General features: G+C 40.1%; 2 protein-coding genes across 5 annotated transcripts in view; both read left to right on the top strand.

Moving 5' to 3' along the window:
- The window catches only part of samtor (S-adenosylmethionine sensor upstream of mTORC1), a 187,347-nt gene extending 171,585 nt beyond the window's left edge, over window positions 1-15,762 (top strand). For all 3 annotated transcript variants that reach the window (XM_086009150.1, XM_086009149.1, XM_086009148.1), the window contains one exon: window positions 9,027-15,762. In XM_086009150.1, the coding sequence (XP_085865276.1) occupies window positions 9,027-9,656 (630 nt within the window). In that variant the 3' untranslated portion in view covers window positions 9,657-15,762. The remainder of the gene's footprint in view (window positions 1-9,026) is intronic.
- A 5,859-nt stretch (window positions 15,763-21,621) lies between these two features.
- tmem168b (transmembrane protein 168b) overlaps window positions 21,622-22,780 on the top strand; it is a 40,615-nt gene continuing 39,456 nt past the window's right edge. The window contains exon 1 of one of the 2 annotated variants that reach the window (XM_086009146.1): window positions 21,622-21,989. In XM_086009146.1, coding sequence (XP_085865272.1) covers window positions 21,730-21,989 — 260 coding nt within the window. In that variant the 5' untranslated portion in view covers window positions 21,622-21,729. The remainder of the gene's footprint in view (window positions 21,990-22,780) is intronic. The other variant, XM_086009147.1, reaches the window with a different exon arrangement.

Raw genomic sequence — 22,780 nt, 5'->3', positions numbered from 1 at the left:
AGTCGTAGATTTTTTTCTGATCGGACACCATGTGATCATGGCAGAGTGCAGTTGGCTGTGATGTATTAGCACCAAGTAGATCTAAACAAATAGCACACTGTTTATAAAAATTAAAAAAAAAAAAAAAAAATTGTTGATTTTAAAAGAGATTAGATCTCCTCAAAATTATCTTAAAGGAAAAGGATGGAGCTGAATGCATTAATGGGAACATTAGAATACAAAAGGGATTAGCTTCCATTGGGCCATTTCATATGTTAATTGGTTCATAATTTTAAATGCTCTGAAGGGAGTTTTCTGTGCAGTAGTTCTCCCTCATCACTGTGCTTTACTTTGTGGCAGCTGGGGAGCAGACATTTTGTATAGATCTTTCCCTGATGTGACAGTGTAAAAGCTGTACTGCAAGGATGTCTTCAACGGGAACAGGGGGCTATTGGCAGAAATCCTGTACATAATGTCACAATAGGAGAGTCCTGTACAGGATGTCTGCTCCCTGACCACCTCTAGCTCTAAAGCTTGAGGCATCAGGAGGTTTGAGATTGCTGCCAGTTGTAAGTTTTAATCAGCAATAGAGTGGCTGCTTTTTTTTGCCAAATATTGCTAACATGAAAACTGAAGTACCGACCCTCTCGCTGGGTAATGCACAGCCAAACTGATCAACCAAAATAATAAATGGGGTGGTTTTACATTCAGTTAGGCAATACATTGAATGTGCTTTGCTGTTTTTTGAAATTGGCTCTGCACTGCATAGTGGGATGTGCTGTTTTGTACAGAGAAATTATGTTGTAGGTGAGAATTTAATAATAAAACCATATGATATGAACTGGATTACTGTTAGGTGTTGCCATAATCAAAGGTTTGGCCTTTTTATTACTGATTGCAGAGAATATTGATGTTTAGATTTTCAAAGAAGCACTACATCTTTACGCCCGTCGGGTTTAAACATAGTATCGCTCGCTCTATTGCATCTCTGAAACAACTGTAAAGTACAGACAGAATATCATGACTAAATGAAGGTAGATCTGAGCAACTGAAGTGAACCATTCTGTTTAAAGTACTCTTTTTTTTTGTTAAAAATGTCAACTCGTTATAACTGATATTGAAGTCTTTTACTACCTTATCCATATGGATATCCAAGTGACCTTGTTTTGACACTTGATTCCCAGTGATTATGCATTTACCTTTAAAGCCAGGCCATTACCCTAGCATCATGCCCTTCCTTGATAATGTTAATGAATTTGGTGTTTTGAATTTAAGTAACCTTAAACTATAACACAAAACAATTAAGAATCTGATACAGAAAGAAAATACTGCAGATGCTGGAAATCTGAAATAAAAGCAGAAACTGCTGGAGATACTCAGCAGGTCAGGCAGCATCTGTGAAGAGAGAAACAGAGTTAACGTTTCAGGTTGATGACCTTTTGTCAGAACTGGAAAAATGCAGGAAATGGAACAGATTTTTAAGCAAGTGAAGAGGCTGGGAAAGGGGGGAGGGGATGAAAGGACAAAAGAGAAGGTCATAGAAGATAGGAGTAGGCCATTCGGCCCCTCGAGCCTGCTCCGCCATTCAATGTGATCATGGCTGATCATCCAAATTCAGTACCCTGTCCCTGCTTTCTCCCCATATCCCTTGATCCCTTTAGCCTTAAGAAATATATCCAACTCCTTCTTGAATATATTTTATGAATTGGCCTCTACTGCCTTCTGTGGTAGAGAATTCCACAGGTTCACCACTCTCTGGGTGAAGAAATTCCTCCTCATTTCTGTCCTAAATGGCCTACCCCTTATCCTTAGACTGTGACCCCTGGTTCTGGACTCCCTGACCATAGGGAACATCCTTCCTGCATCTAGTCCTGTCAGAATTTTATACGTTTCAATGAGATCCCCTCTCATTCTTCTAAACTCCAGCGAGTATAAGCCCAATCGACCCAATCTCTCCTCATACGTCATTCCTGCCATCCCAGGTATCAGCCTGGTGAATCTTCGCTGAACTCCTTCCATGGCAAGAACATCCTTCCTCAGATAAGGCGACCAAAACTGCACACAATACTCGAGATGTGGTCTCACCAAGGCCCTGTACAACTGCAGCAAGACATCCTTGTTCCTGTACTCAAACCCTCTCGCTACGAAGACCAACATACTATTTGCCTTCTTAACCGCCTGCTGCACCTGAATGCTTACCTTCAGCGACTGGTGCACAAGGACACCCAGGTCTCGTTGTACTTCCCCTTCTCCCAATCTATTGCCATTCAGATAATCTGCCTTCCTGTTTTTGCCACCAAAGTGGATAACCTCACATTTATCCACGTTATATTGCATCTGCCATGCTTCTGCCCAATCACCCAACCTGTCCAAATCATCCTGGAGTTTCTCTGCATCCTCCTCACAGCACACACGCCCACCCAGCTTTGTGTCGTCTGCAAATTTGGAGATATTACATCTAGTTCCCTTGTCTAGATCATTAATATATATTGTGAATAGCTGGGGTCCAAGGACTGATCCCTGCGGCCACTAGTCACTGCCTGCCACTTGGAAAAAGACCCGTTTATTCCAACTCTTTGCTTTCTGTCTGCCAACCAGTTTTCTAACCAAGTCAATACCTTGCCCCCAATCCCAAGTGCCTTAACTTTACACGCTAATCTCTTATGCGGGACCTTATTGAAAGCCTTCTGAAAGTCCAAATATACCACATCCACTGGTTCTCCCTTATCTATTTTACCAGTTACATCCTCAAAAAATTCCAGTAGATTAGTCAAGCACGATTTACCTTTTGTAAATCCATGTTGACTTTGTCCGATCCTGTCACTGTTTTCCAAGTGCTCTGCTATTACAGCTTTTATAATGGACTCTAGCATTTTCCCCACTACCGATGTCAGGCTTACCGGTCTAATTCCCCGTTTTCTCCCTACCACCTTTTTTGAATAGTGGGATAACATTAGCTACTGTCCAATCCATGGGTACTGTTCCAGATTCCATCGAATGTTGGAAGATGATCAGCAATGCATCTACTATTTCTAGGGCCATCATGGGACAGGGTAAGAAACAAAGTTCAAGGCGAAAGGTCCCATTACCATCTCCTCTTGCCTTGAATATCTCTTAATCTCTCCTGCCTTCTATCCTATCGCAGACCTTCCCTTTTGTTCTTTCATCCCCTCCCCCATTTCCCAGCCACTACACTTGCTTAAAAATCTGTTCCATTTCCTGCTTTTTTCCAGTTCTGACGAAAGGTCATCGACCTGAAACGTTAACTCTGTTTCTCTCTTCGCAGATGCTGCCTGACCTGCTGGGTATCTCCAGCATTTTCTGTTTTAATTAAGAATCTGATTTTGTTTATAGGACAGCATGTAGACAGTAATGCAGAAGATTTTGGGCAACATGTAAACCACAAGAGTAAAGCTTGACCAGGTTATCAACATAATTTGAACCATGAGATGCATATGCCTTCAAAACAAAAAGGTTTCACAACGTGATGCTGAAGAAAGTAAGCGTCAGATAAATGTCTCTCCTCTCTTTACAGACCCATGACCAAACCGTGAGGTTGTATTGTGTCAATAAAGGGGACGAGATTGCAGGGAATAGGGGAGGGTGGTACTAAAGCAGGTCATTTCTTTGAATCGTGGCCCCCAACCAAACGTTTCAGTACCCTGGAACTATCAGTTAATTTGGCTAAACATTAGTAAACATACTCCACATGAACTGTTATTTCATTTCTATTTTATTGAATTTTTACTGAACTTGCTATGGGATTTTCTCTACTTAGTCTAATTTTTACACACATGATTACCAACTTATATTGGTATATATCAGGCTAAACTTGCACCATCATCTACTGCAAAAACTACATCTAAAGATAACATGCTACAAAGCACTGAAACATATTTTTACTACAATTACACAATATTTGAAAATGAGTTACTTTAATTTAAAATGACCTATGTCATTGTTTCCTCTTTTTGTGACATTTTAACTGTGCTTTAAAGGATTATCGTAGCCATCTCAGTTTTTTTTCTGGAAATATTCCAGAAGAAATTACATAGATGCACAGTGTACCTACCTATACAAATATGTTTCACTTTTAAAATGAATTTTTCAGTGTTTTTATTCTGTGACGATCGGCAACCAAAATGCTTGATGATTAACTGTGTGAGGCAACATCTTGTTTTTCGACGCTCTGCTGTAACGTACATGTTGTAACAAAAGCATTGATCATCCCACTGTGTAAACCTAAATCAAATTTCATCTAAATGCAAAAAGCCATTTGTGTTACAAAGTATTTACAGCACAGAAACAGGCCATTCGGCCCAATAGGTTTATGCTCCATATGAGACTCCTCCCACCCTCCTTCATCTAACCCCATCAACATATCCTTCTATTCCTTTCTCCCTCATGTGCTTATCTAGCTTCCCCTTAAATGCATCTGTGCAATTCGCCTCAACTACTCCTTGCGGTAGCGAGTTCCACATTCTAATCACTCTGGGTAAAGAAGTTTCTCCTGAATTTCCTATTGGATTTATTGGTGACTGTCTTATATTTATGGCCCCTAGTTAGGAACATCTGCAATTAATTATAATTTAATCAACTGTATTAAAGTTGCGCTAACAGTGCACAACATCAGAAGAGTGTCAAAAAAAAATACTTGTTTCATATCCATTTTGGACCAAAAAAGGATAGATCTGAGTATTTTAAATGGTGAAAAGCTAGGAACAGTGGAAGTCCGAAGTGATTTAGGGACCCATATATACAGATCACTTAAATATAGTGGTCAGGTACAAAAAAAATTAAAAAGGCTAATGGAGTGTTAGTGTTTCTAATAGAGCTCTAGAATATAAAGGGGAGCAAGTTTTGCTGCAGCTATACAAAGCCTTGGTTAGACCACAACTGGAGTACTGTGTACAGTTCTGGGCACTGCACCTTAGAAAGGATATTATTGGCCTTGGAAGGGGTGGGGTGCAGTGCAGATTCACCAGAATGTTACCAGGGCTCCAGGGGTTCAATTATGAGGAGAGATTACAAAAACTAGGCTTGTATTCCTGGACTATAAGGTTAAGGGGTGATTTGATTGAGGTTTTTAGGATTTGGAGAGGAATTGATAGAGTAGATTGAGAGAAACTTTTTCTGCTGGTGGGGGAGTCTAGGACAAGGGGACGTAACCTTAAAATCAGAGCCAGGCCATTCAGGAGAGAATTTAGGGAACACTTCTTCACACCAAGGGTGATAGAAATGTGTAACTTTCTCCCACAAAAAGCAGTAGATGGTAGCTCAATTAATAATTTTAAATTTGAGATGGATAGATTTTTGTTAGTTAAGGGTATTAAAGGATATGGAGCCAAGGCAGGTGGATGGAGTTAGGATACAGATGAACCATGATCTCATTGAATGGTGGACAGGCTCAAGAGGCTGAATGGCCTACTCCTCTTCCGATATCAAAGCTGCAAGTTGAACATTTTTGGATTGGAATCTTTGGGATTGTAACATTCTTGAGTTCTAAATTTGGGCACATCATTTTTTTTTCGATTTGCATTTTGATTTCCCAGTAGTTCAGAATACTCTGCCAAATACTAAATGTAAAATTAGATGTTTCACTGTATATATTAGCATGTCATATCGCTTGGTACCTTTTGACATTGTACAATGCCCTGTTAGTTTATCATTTCACAACTGTAAGATCTCTATGCTCTATCTTGATGGTGTGAAAAAGATTTAACCTTTGGTACCCCTGTATGCAAGAGCATGATTTTCTACATATTATTCTGTGAAAGAATCATTTAAAAAAAAAAAACTAGACACTGTTTCTCAACATCTTCAATAATATATAGGATATCATCAATCTGCAGAGTGTTATGAAGCAAGAATGCATTGTGCTGTTGCAATTAGAACAGAAACTATGAGAATGAAGCACAAGTGTGTTAATATAATTTCAGCCCTGAAATGTTTTGTTGCCTTGAAACAGACTTCAGTGTGTGTTCACTGGGTAATATGAAGAAATTCTGTGATTTCTCAACATTTGTTGCGGGGGGCAGTTGTCGATAGGGATGTCATAGTGGACAGAAAGTTGCCACAATTGAAGAATATGATTTGACAAGTTGTAATATTTGTACTATTTGATTGCATAAATAGTGATTGTTGTACCATGTAACTTGACAAGAGGTGACATGAGGATTTATTTTACTGCAAGTAAAATGTCATAGCTTCAGTATGGTATTGTTTCTCATTTTAAACTTATTTACTACTAGTAAATGAGCCATGGCCTTGTCCACGGACATAGGGGGGTGGGGGGAGCTGGGAAGAATGGAGGCAGTAGGAGACCCACAAAGGCTGTAAGAGGCAACAACAGCAGTTGGAGGGAACCATGCAAGCAGGAAAAGAGGTGAGATAGAGTTGTGGAAAGACCCACGAGTCTAAGGAAACTTGAGGTGTACTGGTTGTTGCAAGCCAAGGAACAGCTGACCAGGGGACGTAAGGGAGTTGGAAAGCGGGTGAAGAGGGGGGTCATGCAAGGCTGGAGGGCGGTGAGCGGCGGTAGAGAAACGTCTGGGCGAAGGGGACCTGGACCTGCACCTGTCCATCCAGGTGAACGGTAGGTAGCCATGTGGGAGTTACATAGCCGATTGTAATCTATAATGGAGAAAAATGAAGGAAAGCTAAAACTTCAAAAGGAGTACAGGAAACTTTCTGGTATCCAGCACGGACGGGACCGACGTGTTGCCGGTTCATCAACAATTCCGGATAACCGAACGCTATAGTAAAAGATACAGAGCTCAGAGCTCCGTATAAAGCAACAAACCCTGTTGCTTTCAGCTTCAAAACAATCGGCACAAGTTGCAAGCGTCTCTGTAGCTTAGCAACAGCTTCAGCTGCACCCTTGCACAGCAACAAATCAATTTTTTTTAAAAAGTAACTAAAAGTAAAAAAAAAAAAGTTACCTGAACCAACTCCTGAATTTTGCCGGTGGATAGAGCGTTCCAGTTATTTAGGGGCCGGTTAATCAAAAGTTTCCTGTAGTACATTTTTTACTTTTTTAAAAAAAGCACTTACCTGGGACTTGGCAAGTAAGGGTAACCAACATAGCTGACGCAGTCCCTCTTTACGATGGGGGAAGTAAGCAGTGGAATTGCTCTGCAGCACCATCCAGTAGCCAAAGTTTGGAACTGCAGTAGTCAGAGAGCAACTGTAGCAGTGAACGCATCACAAACTGTCACATAAAATTGGTAAGTTCAATTAGGCCAGCGTTCTATACAAACATCATCGGAAAAGAGTTACATAGAACGTTTTAGTCAAATGTAACAGCACATTCCAAATTTAATAAAAGTTAGTGTTCATATGTAATTAATTAATTGGCCTTAAAATTCAGTATATTCACAATAATGCAAAATCTGTTTAGAGACTTTAGGTCACCTGACTGATGCATGTTCGAGTTACACATGCACATGTGGAAGATATATTTGAAGTGTATTAAAGTTTACATATACTGCAGATAATCTAAAACTTTGTTCTAAAATCAGTTGGCATCAAGTCTTAATTTTCAAAAATGTATGAAATTTCAACAGTTATACAGTTTTAGAGTCCTGAATTAGAATTTTAGAGAATAAAAATGTCCTCCTGGTCAATATCTACTCACAGTCCACACCTTGTGAATTACTCTGAGATGTCTTTATGTATGTAATGAGTGCCATAGAAATGTAAGTTGTGTTTGTGAATGACAAAGCATTTCAGAGGTCCGACTCGAGGCTGGCAACCGGCAATTGATTTTCTATTCTGTTTAAAGTGTTGAAGCAGGATGTTTTATTTTCCCTCCCCTTAATAAGCAAAGTAAAATCAAATTCTTCATTAAGGTATATATTGATTGACATGATAGGTAGTTAATTTCAAAGATTTTTTTTATTACTACATTTACACATACATAATACATCAGCACATAAAGCTAGACATAGCTTTACTGTTATGTTAAAATCCATGGCTTACTTGTACAATTCTGTTCTGAGGTAAGTGAATTTTAGCAAGCAAGGTGTTACACAATGTAAGTGAGAGGCTTTAGTGGTACATGTATTAAATGGTCTATAATGGAACTCCAAAGTAGTAAAGACACTTCAGTGTGACAGTGAACATTCCCTGTTCATTAAAACACATTAAATAGAAGCTGACTTTTACAAATGGCATTATTCAAATTAATATTTCTTGATGGCACTCTTTAATACAACATTAGACATCATGGCCTAGAAATTCGGTGGGCTACGCCACCAGTTAGTGCCCAAAGAGGGCACTTAGTGGGTTTAGCGCCACTGGCCATGCCTCCTGTGAAATTTAGCAGGGCGCTAATGGCGGCGTCAGTCGGTAGCGCTGCGCCACCACCGATGACGTCATCGGTGTGCGCAGCGCCCCACTACCGCTCCGATCGTGAAATTTGGTAGTGCCCCCCGCTGTAACGCTGGTCGCAATTTGCAACCGGTTCAGGGGGGCCTACCTGCGGCGGTGGAGGTGCGGGGCGGCCATTTTTTTTGCTGGCTGCCTGCCAGCACCTCTTCGCGCCGCCTTCCCCAGCCTCCTGAGCCCCCCCCCCCCCCCCCCCCCGCGCGTTGTGCCGGCTGTCTCCCAAGAGCCCGGCACTTCTCCTCGGTGCCGGGCTCTTTTGCCGGCACTCGCGATCTCGGATCGCGCTGCAGCAGGCCCCTCCCCTTTAAGAAGGGGAGGAAGACCTGTAGTACCGCGCGCTGCGAACTTCAGTTGCAGCGCCCCAAGACGGATGCGGGGCGCCTCGAGTAGCACCGCGCTTCCGTTTGGGGCGCTCAGACTGAATATCCGGCTGGCACTCGCGACTCCTTCCGGGGCGGTACTTCTGGCGCCACCGAATTTCTAGGCCCATGTTTCTCCATTCAGTAAAATTGTGCTAAAATGTTAGTACAAGGTATATATTACAAGGTTCATGGTAAACTGTGTTACATAATAGCATATTATGCACCACCTTCCAAAGATTTGACAAACCATTTCTAAACCATAATGAAGTAATCTTGAAAATGTCTTTTGTTTTGCAGAGTGTATACAAGTGTGATTTCCTCAACCTTCAGTTGCAGCAGCCCCTCCAGCTTGCTCAAGATACAATAAATGCCTTTCTCAAACAGCTAAAAAATCCCATTGACTCCCTTCCAGGAGAGCTGTTCCATGTTGTTGTTTTTTCTCTTCTGCTGTCTTACTTTCCTGCCCCTTACCAACGTTGGATCTGCTGTAAGAAAGCCCATGAACTTCTTGCACTCCATGGTTTGCTCCTTATAATCACACCTGATTCCTCTCACCAAAACCGTCATGCCTATATGATTAAGAGCTGGAAAACTGCCATTGAATCTCTGGGATTCAAAAGGTACAAATATGTGAAGTTCTCCCATATGCATCTCTTAGCTTTTCGAAAAATTTCTCTGCAGACGACAAGTGACCTGGTCAGCAGAAATTACCCAGAGATGCTGTTTATTCCACAGGATTTCAATAACGTGGACGAAGAGGAATACTCAGACACCAGTTGCCAAGATAGATCAGAAATGGAAGATGACCAGATAGCTTACAGTTTTATGGAGCTACCTGACACCCCATATGACTCGGACTCTGGAGAGAGCCAAGCAAGCTCTATTCCATTCCATGAGATGGAAGATCCAGTTTTGCTTTTAAGCTAACCTAGGACTTGTAGTTCATTTGCTACAAGAGCTGCTGTGTTGCCAAAATAATTTTGCTGCATTATATAACTCTTGTATTGTATACAGAACATGCAGTACAGTTTGCACATAGAAAATGTGAAGAGTTTACAAAGTGGGCTACTCTTTTTCTACATCTGTGTTAGAAAAATGAAAGTGTCCAAGGGGTATATAAACAAAAACAAACTGGTAATGTCCTTAAGGAAGCAACAACATCCGTGTAAATCACCAAAATAAGCTGACTTCTTAAATGATATGGTAATGTAAATGTCTGATACTGCAGTATCTTGTCAGCTTTGTGAATTGAAAGTCAACCTAACAATCTTGATGTATTTAGATCTTTTACAAGTTGCAATGCCATTACATTCACAACTGCAGCAGAAACAACAAAATTATAACTATAACAATTAGGTTGATAGAACTTAAAACTAGGGGAAAAAACTGCCAAAGTAAAAAGATATTTATGGTACTTATAATTCCAATCTTAATGGGCTCCTTTTGTGCTGCATCATTCTTTGATTCTAAGTTTTACTTGAAGGATCACATTGTTACATTGCTATTCAGCTCACATTACCAACTTGCTTGGTGCCAGGTACATTGGTATATGGGATACCAATTCTGGAACAATTGTTGTTTACCCCTAATTTTGTTGCTTTGGCAAAATTGGAAGGAAAAGGCAAGAAAAACTTTTTTTTAAGAAGTTAAACTTCTGCTGGCTGCCTATAGTTAGGCTATAATTCGCACTACTTCCGTGTGTAATTGTGCAGTTAGTCTCACAAAATTCAATGTTAAATTTTCTTGACAAACAATAATTTGCTCTGTTCAGTTTTTGAACAAACTGGCATTGGTCTTGTTGAAAGACGTATGCCATCTTGTCCGTGCGACCTTTGGCTGATGACCTTGCAAGAAAAGAAAATCACTGTAGCGAGGTCTGTGGTCAGCATCTGCTGGAAAGTTGTGATAAGTAAATTGAGGAACAAAACTAGAAGAGCCTCTTTGCATAATTATGTGCCACAAAAGAGGACCGTTACCTAAAATTTGTGTCTTGTATTGTATACATCAGTGAGTAGTCAATAGATTTTTCTTAGTGTTATTTTCTAGCACGTTAAACAGGGACAGTGGAACGCATGCATATTACCCAGTTATTAGCAGATGGTACTTGTCTGAAAAAAATCTGCATCTGTACAGTCAAAAGATATGAAGCAAAAAGTGTGATTTCTTTCCTGATTGGATTAAGCATTTCTTTGTTTTGTACAATATAAGTTAGCAGCTGTCAGTGAAGCGTTACAGTATGTAATGGCTTCTTTTTAATGGTCATTACAATTGTGCTAAAAAATAGATTACATTCAAATTAACAAACTTATTGATGTGATTTTTTTTTCACTAAACACATTGGCCCAGAAATTCGGGTCGGGGGCTTCCCGCCGGTGTAAGCCCCCGACCTGCACTTACCTACCGCGCCGGCCGTTGTGCTGTGGGCCCGCGTGGGATTCCGATCCTGGGCCTGCTCCAACTGCCGGCGCGCAGTGCTTGCGTATCCCAGGGGTGCAGTTAGTTTGATGCGTCCCCTGGGATCACATGGGCCATGGAGAGCCAATGGTAGCAGGGAATGCTTCATTCATAAAATTGACAGGAAGTGCTGTCAAAACTATAAATACTATAAGCCCCAAAACATCACAAACTTCAAATAATTTTTTTTTAAAACATCACATTTTTAAAATAATTAAATTACATAAAATAACTTAAACAATAATTTACATTTTTGAAAAAATTAATTACATTTTCTAACGGGGCTAAAAATAAACTTACCTTTCTTTAAAGTATTTAAAAATAATAAACCTGTGGGGAAAAATGTTTTAATTTTAATTAATTCACCACTTACCTTGTTGAAAGCAGGCCTTGCGCCTGCTTTTTACATGTGTAACTCCTGGAGACTTACCCTCCCGGAGAAACCTGCAAAAAAACGAAAGTTCCATGCGCATGCGCTGCCTCTCCGGTGTACGCGTTCGACCTCTGAACCCCTTCCTTTAAGGGAACAGAAGTTCCAGTTTCCCGCGCTTGCGCAGTGCATGCACGAAACCGGCACTTCCATTGGGCCTACGGGTGAGTACGCTGTGCGTACTCACCCATGGAGACCCGAATTTCTGGGCCATTAATGTTTCAAAGTGCCAGCACTGCTACTTGGGGAAAATTGGTCTTCGAACAATATGACACATGGAAGCCTCCAATTCTCATTGCAGTCTTTAGCTGTAGATACAAGGGTCAGCACCTTGCCCCCTCCATATACAAAAAAATCCTCTTCGTTTATTGTACATATTACCTATCTTGGCCCAGTGGATACCCCATCCCAAATGATCTATACCTGCTTCAGGGTGGTTTTTTGCCTTATGTAAATGTCAGCATAGAAGGAAGCCTTTTGACCCACAAAGCCTGTGTTGGTGCTGCCTTTTCAACTAGAGGAGTCTACTCTAACCTAATTCCCCAGCCCTTTCCCTGTATCCTTCTACATTCTTCATTTTCAAATACTTAACCAGTTCCCTTTAAAGGATGATATTGTCTGTCACAATAGCTACTTGTGTTAAAACATTCCATGCTCTAATGACTCTCCGCATGTAAAAAAGTTCTTCTAAGTTTCCCCCTTCATTCTTCTGGTGGTAATCTGAGTCTATGTTACCTTGGTATCAATTTTTGACAGTCTCCCATTAGCAATATTCTAGTGTTTCTCCAATTAACATTTTGGTCCTGCCAACAACCAGAACTCTTACCTGCTCAGTACATCAGTGAGACTAGTGATTTAAAAACCTCTACCTACCCATAGTGCAACTTAAAAAGTGCAAAGAACATCTTAAAACGATGTACAACAGCTCGAATGTCATTATTTCAGTCCAGTGTCTAATCCATGAATCTACACCATTGCTTCTCATGAGGCTTTCTTCAGTAGATATTCCAAGGTCACACATTTGAATGAACGCAATAAACTGCTGGTACCTTTTAAATAGATTAGAATGAAGAGATCACATGATTGTCCAAAAAGGCTATGAAATTAATATGGATCCCTGGAATTTTTAGTTTGGCAACTTTACATGTGGCATACGAAATCGAATAGTATTCGAAGGGCAATTACACATTGCTGGTGGGATTAAGGCAAACGGTTTCCCACAGTTCTCATATGGCTTAATCAAACAACTAATGTTTGTATTCCTGGTACTTATATTTATAACTAGTTAAGTTCTTGGACCTTAATTCTTGAATAACTCTTGCACTTAGAAAATGCATCTTTGAGTGAATTTAAACTACAACTGCAGCATTGGTTAACCACTGCTACAGTTATAATGTAAATTTAGGCTGAGCCTGGAGTTATGGTCTGATCTGACACCAAAACAAAGCAGAGTAATACTCCCTAAAGGATGGAATCTCACTCTGCTTTGGTTTGGGGCTTAAAACCCGATTTATACTACACAAATTTAGCATCGGTGCTCAGTCAAAACCACTTTGCATCAATGCTAATAAAAACAGAAAATGCTGGAAATACTCAGCAGGTCAGACAGCACCTGTGGAGAGAGAAACTGAGAGAACGTTTCGGGTCGATGACCTTTCATCAGTTCTGGTCATCGAGTTCTAATTGAAAGGTCATCGACCTGAAACTTTAACTCTCTTTCTCTTTCCACAGATGCTGCCTGACTTGCTGAGTATTTCCATCATTTTCTGTCTTTATTTCAGATTTCTAGCATCCGCAGTATTTTGCTTTTGCATCAATGCTGCACTTGTAGCATGAACGCACCCAAACATTTATTTATCATCAACAGTGATTTTCTGAAAATGTCTGATCCTGAATATTTTATATCAAAGTGTATAATCATTAAATACAGTAGCTCCCAGTATTCTCTCTGCAAATTAACTTAGAATTATATAGTATATTTTTCATTTTGATACATTCCCCAAAGTGTCAAGCAACTGTCTCTACATTTTAATAACACTAATCATAACCAATGTTTGCATTTCATTTGTTGTTTTTCTTCATAAGAGTAAGCTATTACTGCCTGCATAGCCAACTAAACAAGTTCCAAAACCCACTCCTTCCAGCTTTTAAAAATGCATTGACATGAAGAAATTAAAATACTGTAGAACACAAATAATGCAAAAGATAATTCAATAACTAATTGATACTGAAAAATGCTTTAATAGATCATGCTCTGTTTCAATTCCTATTTTAATTCATCGATCATTTATGATTTTCATATCACCAAAGCAGGCAATGGAGAACAGATTGATGTGTTTACTTTTTCAGACATTTGATTCAATGGCAAAGATATAGACACAGACTGACGCAATGACTCAGCATAGCACAGATTTTAATGGACTCACGCATTCATATGGAGTGTTGGTAATTGCAGGTAACAAGTACGTGGGTAAAATCTGGTGGCAGATCAAAGCTTTGTTTTTGGTCCTACAGAAATGCAAGGATTGATCGTATTAAAAATACACATTCTAAGGTTTTTTGTAAACATAATTTTATGTTTAAAAAACACTAAACAAATGGTAAAAAAAAATAAGTGTGTTGGCGAAATGTATGTTTGATGTTTTTAGATTGTAAACTAAAACAGCCTTTTTAATTCACATTTTTCACAAAGCACAATTCTGCATAACAAATTTTGTAGCTTAGATGTACAACAAAGATGAACATGTTATTGAAATGTAAAAGGATATTACTTGCTCGGTATTTCAAAAAATATGACCAAGTTATCCTGTTCACCAGCCAAAGGTTAGCAGGTAAAATGGCATTTTGGAAATGCCACTGTGTGGAATTGTGTCTCAATGTTGCATTTTGTGAAAAGTTTACCTCATAATGAGGTTTTGCACTTGAACCTTGTGACCTGGGTTATAACTATTTTGCTTTTAAGTGAATTTCAGCTGATACTCCATCTGCTCTGATTTAGGCTTTAATCATTTAAATTTGTTTTTGTTCTGGTTACTTTCTACTAAACTAGAATTAAAACTTCACACTCCTGTGAAGTGTTCAGCAGCCTTTTTTTTTTGTTGCCATTTTTGATTTATAGTATTGTTCTACTTTATTGTTAAACTGTTCATTCTGTGAATATTGACCACTGTAGGTGCCAAAGACTGAAATGGCATTTTGTTTGCTTGGGTTTCCATTATAGAATGGTTAGCTAGGAACTCACCAATTTGAAAAGCATCAACATCCATTAACACCTTGCTGGCTTAGACCGGCCAAAACCATCTTTTTTGATTTTAAAAAGAATAATTTGAAAGTTTTTGTTTCAAAGAAATTTACATTTTCAGAAAATAATTCCAACTAACCATAGTAAGCCGTATAAATTTTCATCGTTATTGGATATTCTATTACAGCAACAGTTAACTTGTACAGTAATTGGAATCTGTTAAATTTTCATTTTATGTATTGACTGAGAACTACTGCTAGGCTGGTTAACGAGGTGGTAATGGTCTTCAACGGAAATGTTTACCAGTTATAACCTTTTTAGTTATCCTCCTTATAATAGTGTTAGAGTATGACTATAATATTGAATCTGTGATTTCCAAAAAGTTAGCAAGTTAAAATTGCACAAATGATCAAGATGTAAGCTTGACTCAAGCTACCTAACATTGGCTAATGTATACCATAAAAAATAGTTACACATAGAACATAACTTGCAATTTAACACTAACCATGGAAACCCTACTGTTAGCATTAATGCCTGAGTATTGATGTGCTGAATGGTGCGTTTGGTACTAAAATGTTTCAAAAACTTTTAACTTGTTCACTGAGTTTGCCATTACTATAAGCATTTACATATTTCAACTTACATGATCTGTATGTTGGACAACATGATGGGAAATTTGACTGATGCCTAATGGTATCTATCTTGGTTATTGTATCGCTATCAGCTATACTAAAATGAATGACTTTTTCTACTGTATGTAAACTTCATTTTTCATACTGAAAGTGCTTAAAATTATACTCGTTGACAATAGTCACTTAAAATGGTAAAACTGCATTGTGACATATCCACAATTTTCTGAGTGTCAGCTGTGTAGTTACTTAGGGCAATAAACTGAAATTTACAAGGTACATCATTGTGATTGTTACATTTTTTTGACTGAAATGCAAAGCTCCTATTTAATATTTACAAACTAGATATACAAACTAAAGTTATCTAGCCTATCTGAGGAGCTGAGTAGTCTGATGAATTGATGTTTTTGTCTTAGGAAAGACTGCATATTTTGAACTCATGTTTTCAGACAGCTGCTGTGACTCAACAGAAGTGAAAAATGAAAATTCAGTCCTGTCTCGAGTGGATGTGATGAATCTGTATCAGAAATCATTTCAAATCTGTCAATCTTAGTTTGGAAGGCTTGGTTCAGATTTGCAGAAAATGGGAATCACTATTCAATTAGAAAGTTCTCCCAAGATTGATTCAAGTTGCAGTCCTGAAACATGCAGCATTTCTTTACCAATACTGACCTAGAAACACTTTCCTATAGTATCATTTGGTATAGAATTAATTTATGTTCCTACATTCTTGAACTTAAAGAAATACTTGCATTTATATAGTGCCTTTCACGACCTCATGATATCCCAAAGTGCTTTACAGCCGATTAAGTACTTTTGACATATAGTCACTGTTGTAATGTAGGAAACGCAGCAGCCAATTTGCACGCAGCAAAGTTCCACAAACAGCAATGTGATAATGACCAGATAATCTGTTTGTGATCTTGGTTGAGGAATAAATATTGGCCAGGCTGGGAAGAACCCCTGCTCTTCTTTGAAATATTTGTAGGTGGGTAGAACTAAGGATTGTGATTGCTTGAATGGCCAGGTAAAATAAAATTAGTAATTTCAACCATTTTTTGAACAATTTTATTTCATTTTTTAAGTTCTAAAAAAGCTGTTGGCTAGAAATAGTAATAGCAATAACATCTGTGGTTTATGTAGAGCTTTTGAACAGGCCACTGAATAATATGCATGGCAAAGTCAAGAACTATGATCAATTATGATGTAACGATTGATAAAATTCAGTGACGGGCAGTTTAATTCTTCTGCCTAAAATGTCTGAATTGCTACCAGACTTGATGTTTTCAAATTAATTTTGAAGATAATTAAACAATTAATTTTTATTTTTATAGCTGTTCCTGTGTTGTCCTGAGGGCCTGCATCCTCAGAGACATCAGCCCAACAAAGATGATACTGTAGCTCAAAAATGCCTATGAATATAGAGCTTGTGGCATGCAAAGACAAGGAATTGTACTGAGTGTAATGGGGCATGGGATTGTCATAACTTAAACTGTAGCTATACCCAACAGTCGATCACTCTTACTGAAGCAGGAAAAATCCAAAGCAGACAAAAAAAAAAGCACCATTAGCAGCAGTAACAGATTTAAAAGGGGGATGTGAGTGTTGAAGATATGAGATTCATTTTCTGCAAGAGTCTAAGCAAATGTTGATTCTTGACATTATATATGATGCATTCCCAGCATTTTGAGCCAACTTCTGCCTTTCAAGCCTAAAATAATTTCTCTTAGAAGGATTGCAAAAATTTTAAATAGGAAAATAAAAGGGAATCTAACCCCAGATACATTGTGTTAATTTCTAAACTGAAACCTTTTGCAACACACACTCTTACAATAATTCCAACCACTTCTGTCCCTTTCCTGGCCCCAAGGTAGCCCAGAGGTAGGGGAAGGAGTACCTGCGTTGAGGGTCTGCTTTTTAACTGTTTGAAATAAACTTTATTGGTAAATAGCTTCAAGAGGATGAGTCGAGATAATCAAAACAAAACTGAGTTCTGATGAAGGACTATGCCTTTTAGATGCTGATCAACCTGCTTTGTATTTCAAATGAGACTAGAAATTACTGTTGGTCATAATAATGGATAAAATCTAAATGCATTCACATGGTGGCTTCCTCTGTCTGCTATTTAACATTAAAATATATGATAAAAGAAAGACAAATGAACAGTAACATCCAGCCTATACCGCTTTATTAACGCAAAATCAAAAACATTGGTTTTCTTGTGCTGGAATCATTTTTTTTTTTTAATTGTGGTTTGTAGGAACAGACACAGAGACCCATACTCTCCAGTCTGGGATTTGAAATCTACTCTAAGTGATTATTATCACGCCTCCCATTTCACCATAGATATTGATCACTTCAATACAGATTGTGTGGGCTCTCTCTCCAGTTGGTCAGCAGTAACAGACATCCACCATGCTTGTGTAAACAAACTGAGAACAGTTTTTAAAGTCACAACATAACTAACTGGGTGCTACAACTCCCCCACAAATAAGCCAATGACCTCAAACATCACAGTTTAAAATTCTAAATATGGGAATCTGTCATTTTTAGTTACTAGTCACCATGCCAACACTGTTCCTATTTTATCTGATTGTTTATCTTATTTCTGTTAAGTAGGACCTTTTGTACATATTGGCTGCCCTATTTCCTACATGACAAGTGACTACAATTCAAAAGTACTTCATTTATTTTCCAGTGTTTTTTCCCTGCTATTTTTATCTCTCCCAAGAGATCACATGGCTGTGAGGAGGCGGGTGAGGGAAAAGGTGTTTAGTCCTGATGCTCCAGCCATCATGCTGTGGGGCAGGCTTGATGGACAAACTGGGCTTTTTGTTGGTATTGGCTGTGAAGTGCTTTGAGGCACACTGGGGTCGTGAAAAGCATTAAATAAATACAAGTTCTTTTTATTACCCAACCCTGACAATTCTGCAAGTGCAGTGACAAGAATGCTCAAAAATTAACATTTATACTAGAACATTCTCCTCTCAAAAAAGCAACTGCAATCGGTCTAGAAGAAAATAAGTCTTCACAAGACAATAATTAGGCATGCGCAGAAAGGTTTGAGGAAAATTGGAAGTTTTTAAAAGTTGCATTTTAGCAGCTAATTATCTATAAATGTGGGCAAACGCTAAATAAACCAATAAAAACAGAAAATGCTGGAAATACTCAGCAGGTCAGGCAGCATCTGTGGAGAAAGAAACCGTTAACGTTTCAGGTCAATGACCTTTCTCAGAAATAAACACATTTGTAACCGCAATTCAGAAATCATGGGCTAAAAATTGGTTATGACCTGTTTTCATGCTCATAACTAGGCTAACTGCCAAACCGTGAGGCTCCAGGCTCGACAAAAAATTGGACCGTGCACCTCATTTTACTAATTGAGAGCTGGCAGTGGCTCGGAGCCGCAGCGATGGATCGAGCGTGGCCCGGCAGCGGGCCGCAGTATTAATGTGGAGGCTGCAAGAGCATTCCAGCCAGTTCCGCAGACGAATTTGGCAGTGGCCGGAACACACGCAGGTAAGGCACGCACCGTCACACTGATACAGTCAGCGTTGTTATGGGCGTAACGATGTTGAATTTCTCCGCCCATGGCTTTATCTTAAAACCTTCCCAAGTCCCTGTGTAATTACTGGTGAAGAAAGTTATTTGCTTCTAACAGCCTTCAGTCCTGCTTTACAATTTATCTGGTTGATTCTGAAAACCTCCCATCCCATCTTCTGGCTGATCTGAGAACCTGTATCCACTGAAAGAGCTGATTTTTGTGCGATGTCCACTTTCAAGTAATTTTGAAGGGCTGTTTGGAAAGATCCACCAACCAACTTTAAAAATTGCTCCAACAGTCACGATAATTCAATGTATATCCATGCAATCTAGTATCCTCTATACGGCTTCTAAATACAGTACTATTTTTAATTTACTAAATGCGAGAATATTTTACACGCCATTTAATAAACCTTATGAAAGGTAATTGACCTGAAACGAACTTTGTTTCTCTCTCCACATATGCTGCCTGATCTGCTGAGCATTTCTGTTTCTATTTCAGATTTCCAGCATTCGCATTATTTAGCTTTTGTTTTAAGAACAGAAGAAATAGCAGGAGTAGGCCAATCGGCCCCTCGAGCCTGCTCCGCCATTCAATAAGATCATGGTTGATCTGATCCTAACCGCCAATCTACTGTCACAGAACCATCTCCTGAATCTAACAGAATTAGACACACGAAATAGGAGCAGGATCAGGCTACACGGCCCCTGGGCCCGCTCCGCTACCCACAGGGCCATGTCCAATCCGAACCTAGACTCATGTCCAAATTCCTGCCCGCTCCCTTAATTCCCTTTACTTCTAGGAAACTGTCTATTTCTGTTTTAAATTTATGTAATGATGTAGCTTCTGCAGCTTTTTGGGGCAGCATATTCCATGGACCTACCACCCTCTGAGTGAAGTAGTTCCTCCTCATCTCAGTTTTGAAAGAGCAGCCCCTTATTCTAAGACTATGCCCCCTAGTTCTAGTTTCACCCATCATCGGGAACATCCTCCCCGCATCCACCCGATCCAACCCCTTCACAGTCTTTTATGTTCCAATAAGATCGCCTCTCATTCTTCTGAACTCCAATGAGTAGCGTCCCAATCTACTCAACCTCTCCTCATATGTCCATCCCCTCATCCCTGGGATTAACCGAGTGAACCTTCTTTGTACTGACTCAAGAGCAAGTATGTCTTTTCTTAAGTATGGACACCAAAACTGTATGCAGTATTCCAGGTGCGGTCTCACCAATACCTTGTACAACTGAAGCAATACCTCCCTATTTTTATATTCTATCCCCCTAGCAATGAAAGCCAACATTCCATTGGCCTTCTTAATCACTTGCTGCACCTGCAAACTAACCTTTTGAGTTTTGTCCACCAGGACCCCCAGGTCCCTTTGTACTTCAGTACTTTCCAGTTTCTTGCCATTAAGATAATAACTTGCTCTACGATTTTTCCTGCCAAAGTGCATAACCTCACACTTTCCAGTATTGTATTCCATCTGCCAAATCTCTGCCCACTTACTTAGCCTGTCTATGTCCCCTTGCAGGTTTTTTATGTCCTCCTCACTCACTACTTTCCCTCCCATCTTAGTATCATCTGCAAACTTTGATATGTTACACTCGGTCCCCTCCTCCAAATCGTTAATATAGATTGTAAAGAGTTGGGGACCCAGCACTGACCCCTGCGGAACACCACTAGTTACTGATTGCCAGTCTGAGAATGAACCATTTATCCCAACTCTGCCTTCTGTTAGATAGCCAATCCTCTATCCATGCCAGAATATTACCCCCAATCCCGTGATTTTTTATCTTAAGCAATAATCTTTTGTGTGGCACCTTGTCAAATGCCTTTTGGAAGTCTAAATACACTACGTCCACTGGTTCCCCTTTATCCACCCTATGTGTTACTTCCTCAAAGAACTCCAGCAAATTTGTCAAACATGACTTCCCCTTCATAAAACCATGCTGACTTTGTCCTATTAAATTATGATTATCCAAATGTCCTGTTACTGTCTCCTTAATAATGGACTCCAAAGTTTTACCTACCACAGATATTAGGCTAACCGGTCTATAGTTTCCAGCCTTCTGTCTACTGCCCTTTTTAAATAAGGGTGTTACATTAGCAGTTTTCCAGTCGGCCGGGACCTTTGCTGAGTCCAGGGAGTTTTGGAAAATTACTAATGCATCCACAATCCCTACCGCCACTTCCCTCAAGACCCTAGGATGTAAGCCATCAGGTCCAGGTGATTCATCCGCCTTGAGTCCCATTATTTTACCGAGTACCACCTCCTTAGTGATTTTGATCGTGTTTAGCTCCTCCCCCCCCCCATAGGCCCCTGTTTGTCCAGTGTTGGGATATTCTTAGTGTCCTCTACTGTAAATTATGTTGGGTGTTTTGCATTTTATTATTTCCAGTTATCACCTGTGCTGAACTTTCTCTAATTCCTATTGTAGTGCATTGGTACTTTGTAGAAGTCTGTTAAAAGGTCTTTTGACTGGAGGGTTGAAAAGTTAAATCAGCGGCGGAACAGTCGCAGAGACTAGTACAAAATACTGCAGATGCTGGAGTAGAGACTAGTTTGCACAACAGGTTAGCAGAGAGCGAGAGAGAGACAACAGCGGACTAACCGGCAAGACCACATTGGCAGTGTTTTTTAATGGTATCCCAGCAATGGAAATGCAAACATTATTTTGGTGTGAGTGAGTGAATGATTTGTTATGCATGGTTGGAGTTGGGAGTTGACACCTGCCGCACTCGCGCTTCTCTCTCTGGTGCGTCGTGTCCTCTGGTTGGAGCCGTACGCCGCGCCAGACTCGGGCTGTGAAGATGGCGGCGGCGGGCGCGGACTGAAGCGCCTTCTTCCCTCAATCCTCCGTATCTCGGGGGTCTCTGTCGACACCGTCATAAACATTCCGGGGACAGTCACATCCTCTGCCCGAGAGACAGAACAGGCGGTGTGGGAGCAGCGCCGCGACAGGTAACCCGGTTGGTGGGTGAGAGGCGAAGCGAGGCAGGGGAAATCTCGGAGAGACTGGGCCCGGGTACTGGTCGGTGCTTTAAATGGAGACCCAGCCGTGTCTTGCTTATTCTCCGCTTGTTGGAGGAAATATTTACTCGGGGGGGGTGGGTGGTGCTGCGCGTCCCCTCAGCTGCTGCGTGCGTTGCTCAAGTTTTCCGTTTCTCAATCCAGGCTAATTACCCCCCTCAAAGTTGTGTGTGGACCGGCAATCGTGCCCGACAGCTGCACTTTCCGACAGTCAAACACCTTTCTCAACTCCGGATTTAAGGTTTGGTTTTCTATCCCCCTCCCCTATTTTGTTTTGCAATTTGATGTCAGTGCCGTTTTGAAACAGGAAGGGACCGGAAATTAGATTGGAGCGACTCTTCTGGATTGCATAAAAGGAAGAGAAAACCTACATTTATCTAGCGCTTTTCATGTCCCAAAGCCTTTTACAGCCAATTAAGTACTTATGAAGTATAGTCACTGTTGTAATGTAGGAAACGTGGCAGCCAATTTACTCACAGCAAGCTCCCAAAAACAGCAATGACCAGATAATGGCCCTGAATTTCTGATCAGAGGCTTCCTGCGAGCGGATGGATGCCTCCGATTGGAAAAAAATCTACAAACTTACCTGCTGGTTCCGTAGATACGGAGGCTTGCGATGCTGGGCCTCTCCTCTTCAAAATGCGCAGAGGCCTACGCAGTTCGTAGGTGTCCCTGGGAGCACCTAGGCCAGGGAACCAATGGAAGAAGGGAATCCCCCTTCA

The sequence above is a fragment of the Somniosus microcephalus genome, chromosome 16 (genome assembly GCF_052327205.1).
Source record: "Somniosus microcephalus isolate GS21.2 chromosome 16, FLI_Smic_1.0, whole genome shotgun sequence".
Classification (NCBI taxonomy): domain Eukaryota; kingdom Metazoa; phylum Chordata; class Chondrichthyes; order Squaliformes; family Somniosidae; genus Somniosus; species Somniosus microcephalus.
Note: the sequence above shows the minus strand (reverse complement) of the source record. Positions and strands in the feature narration are given on the sequence as shown.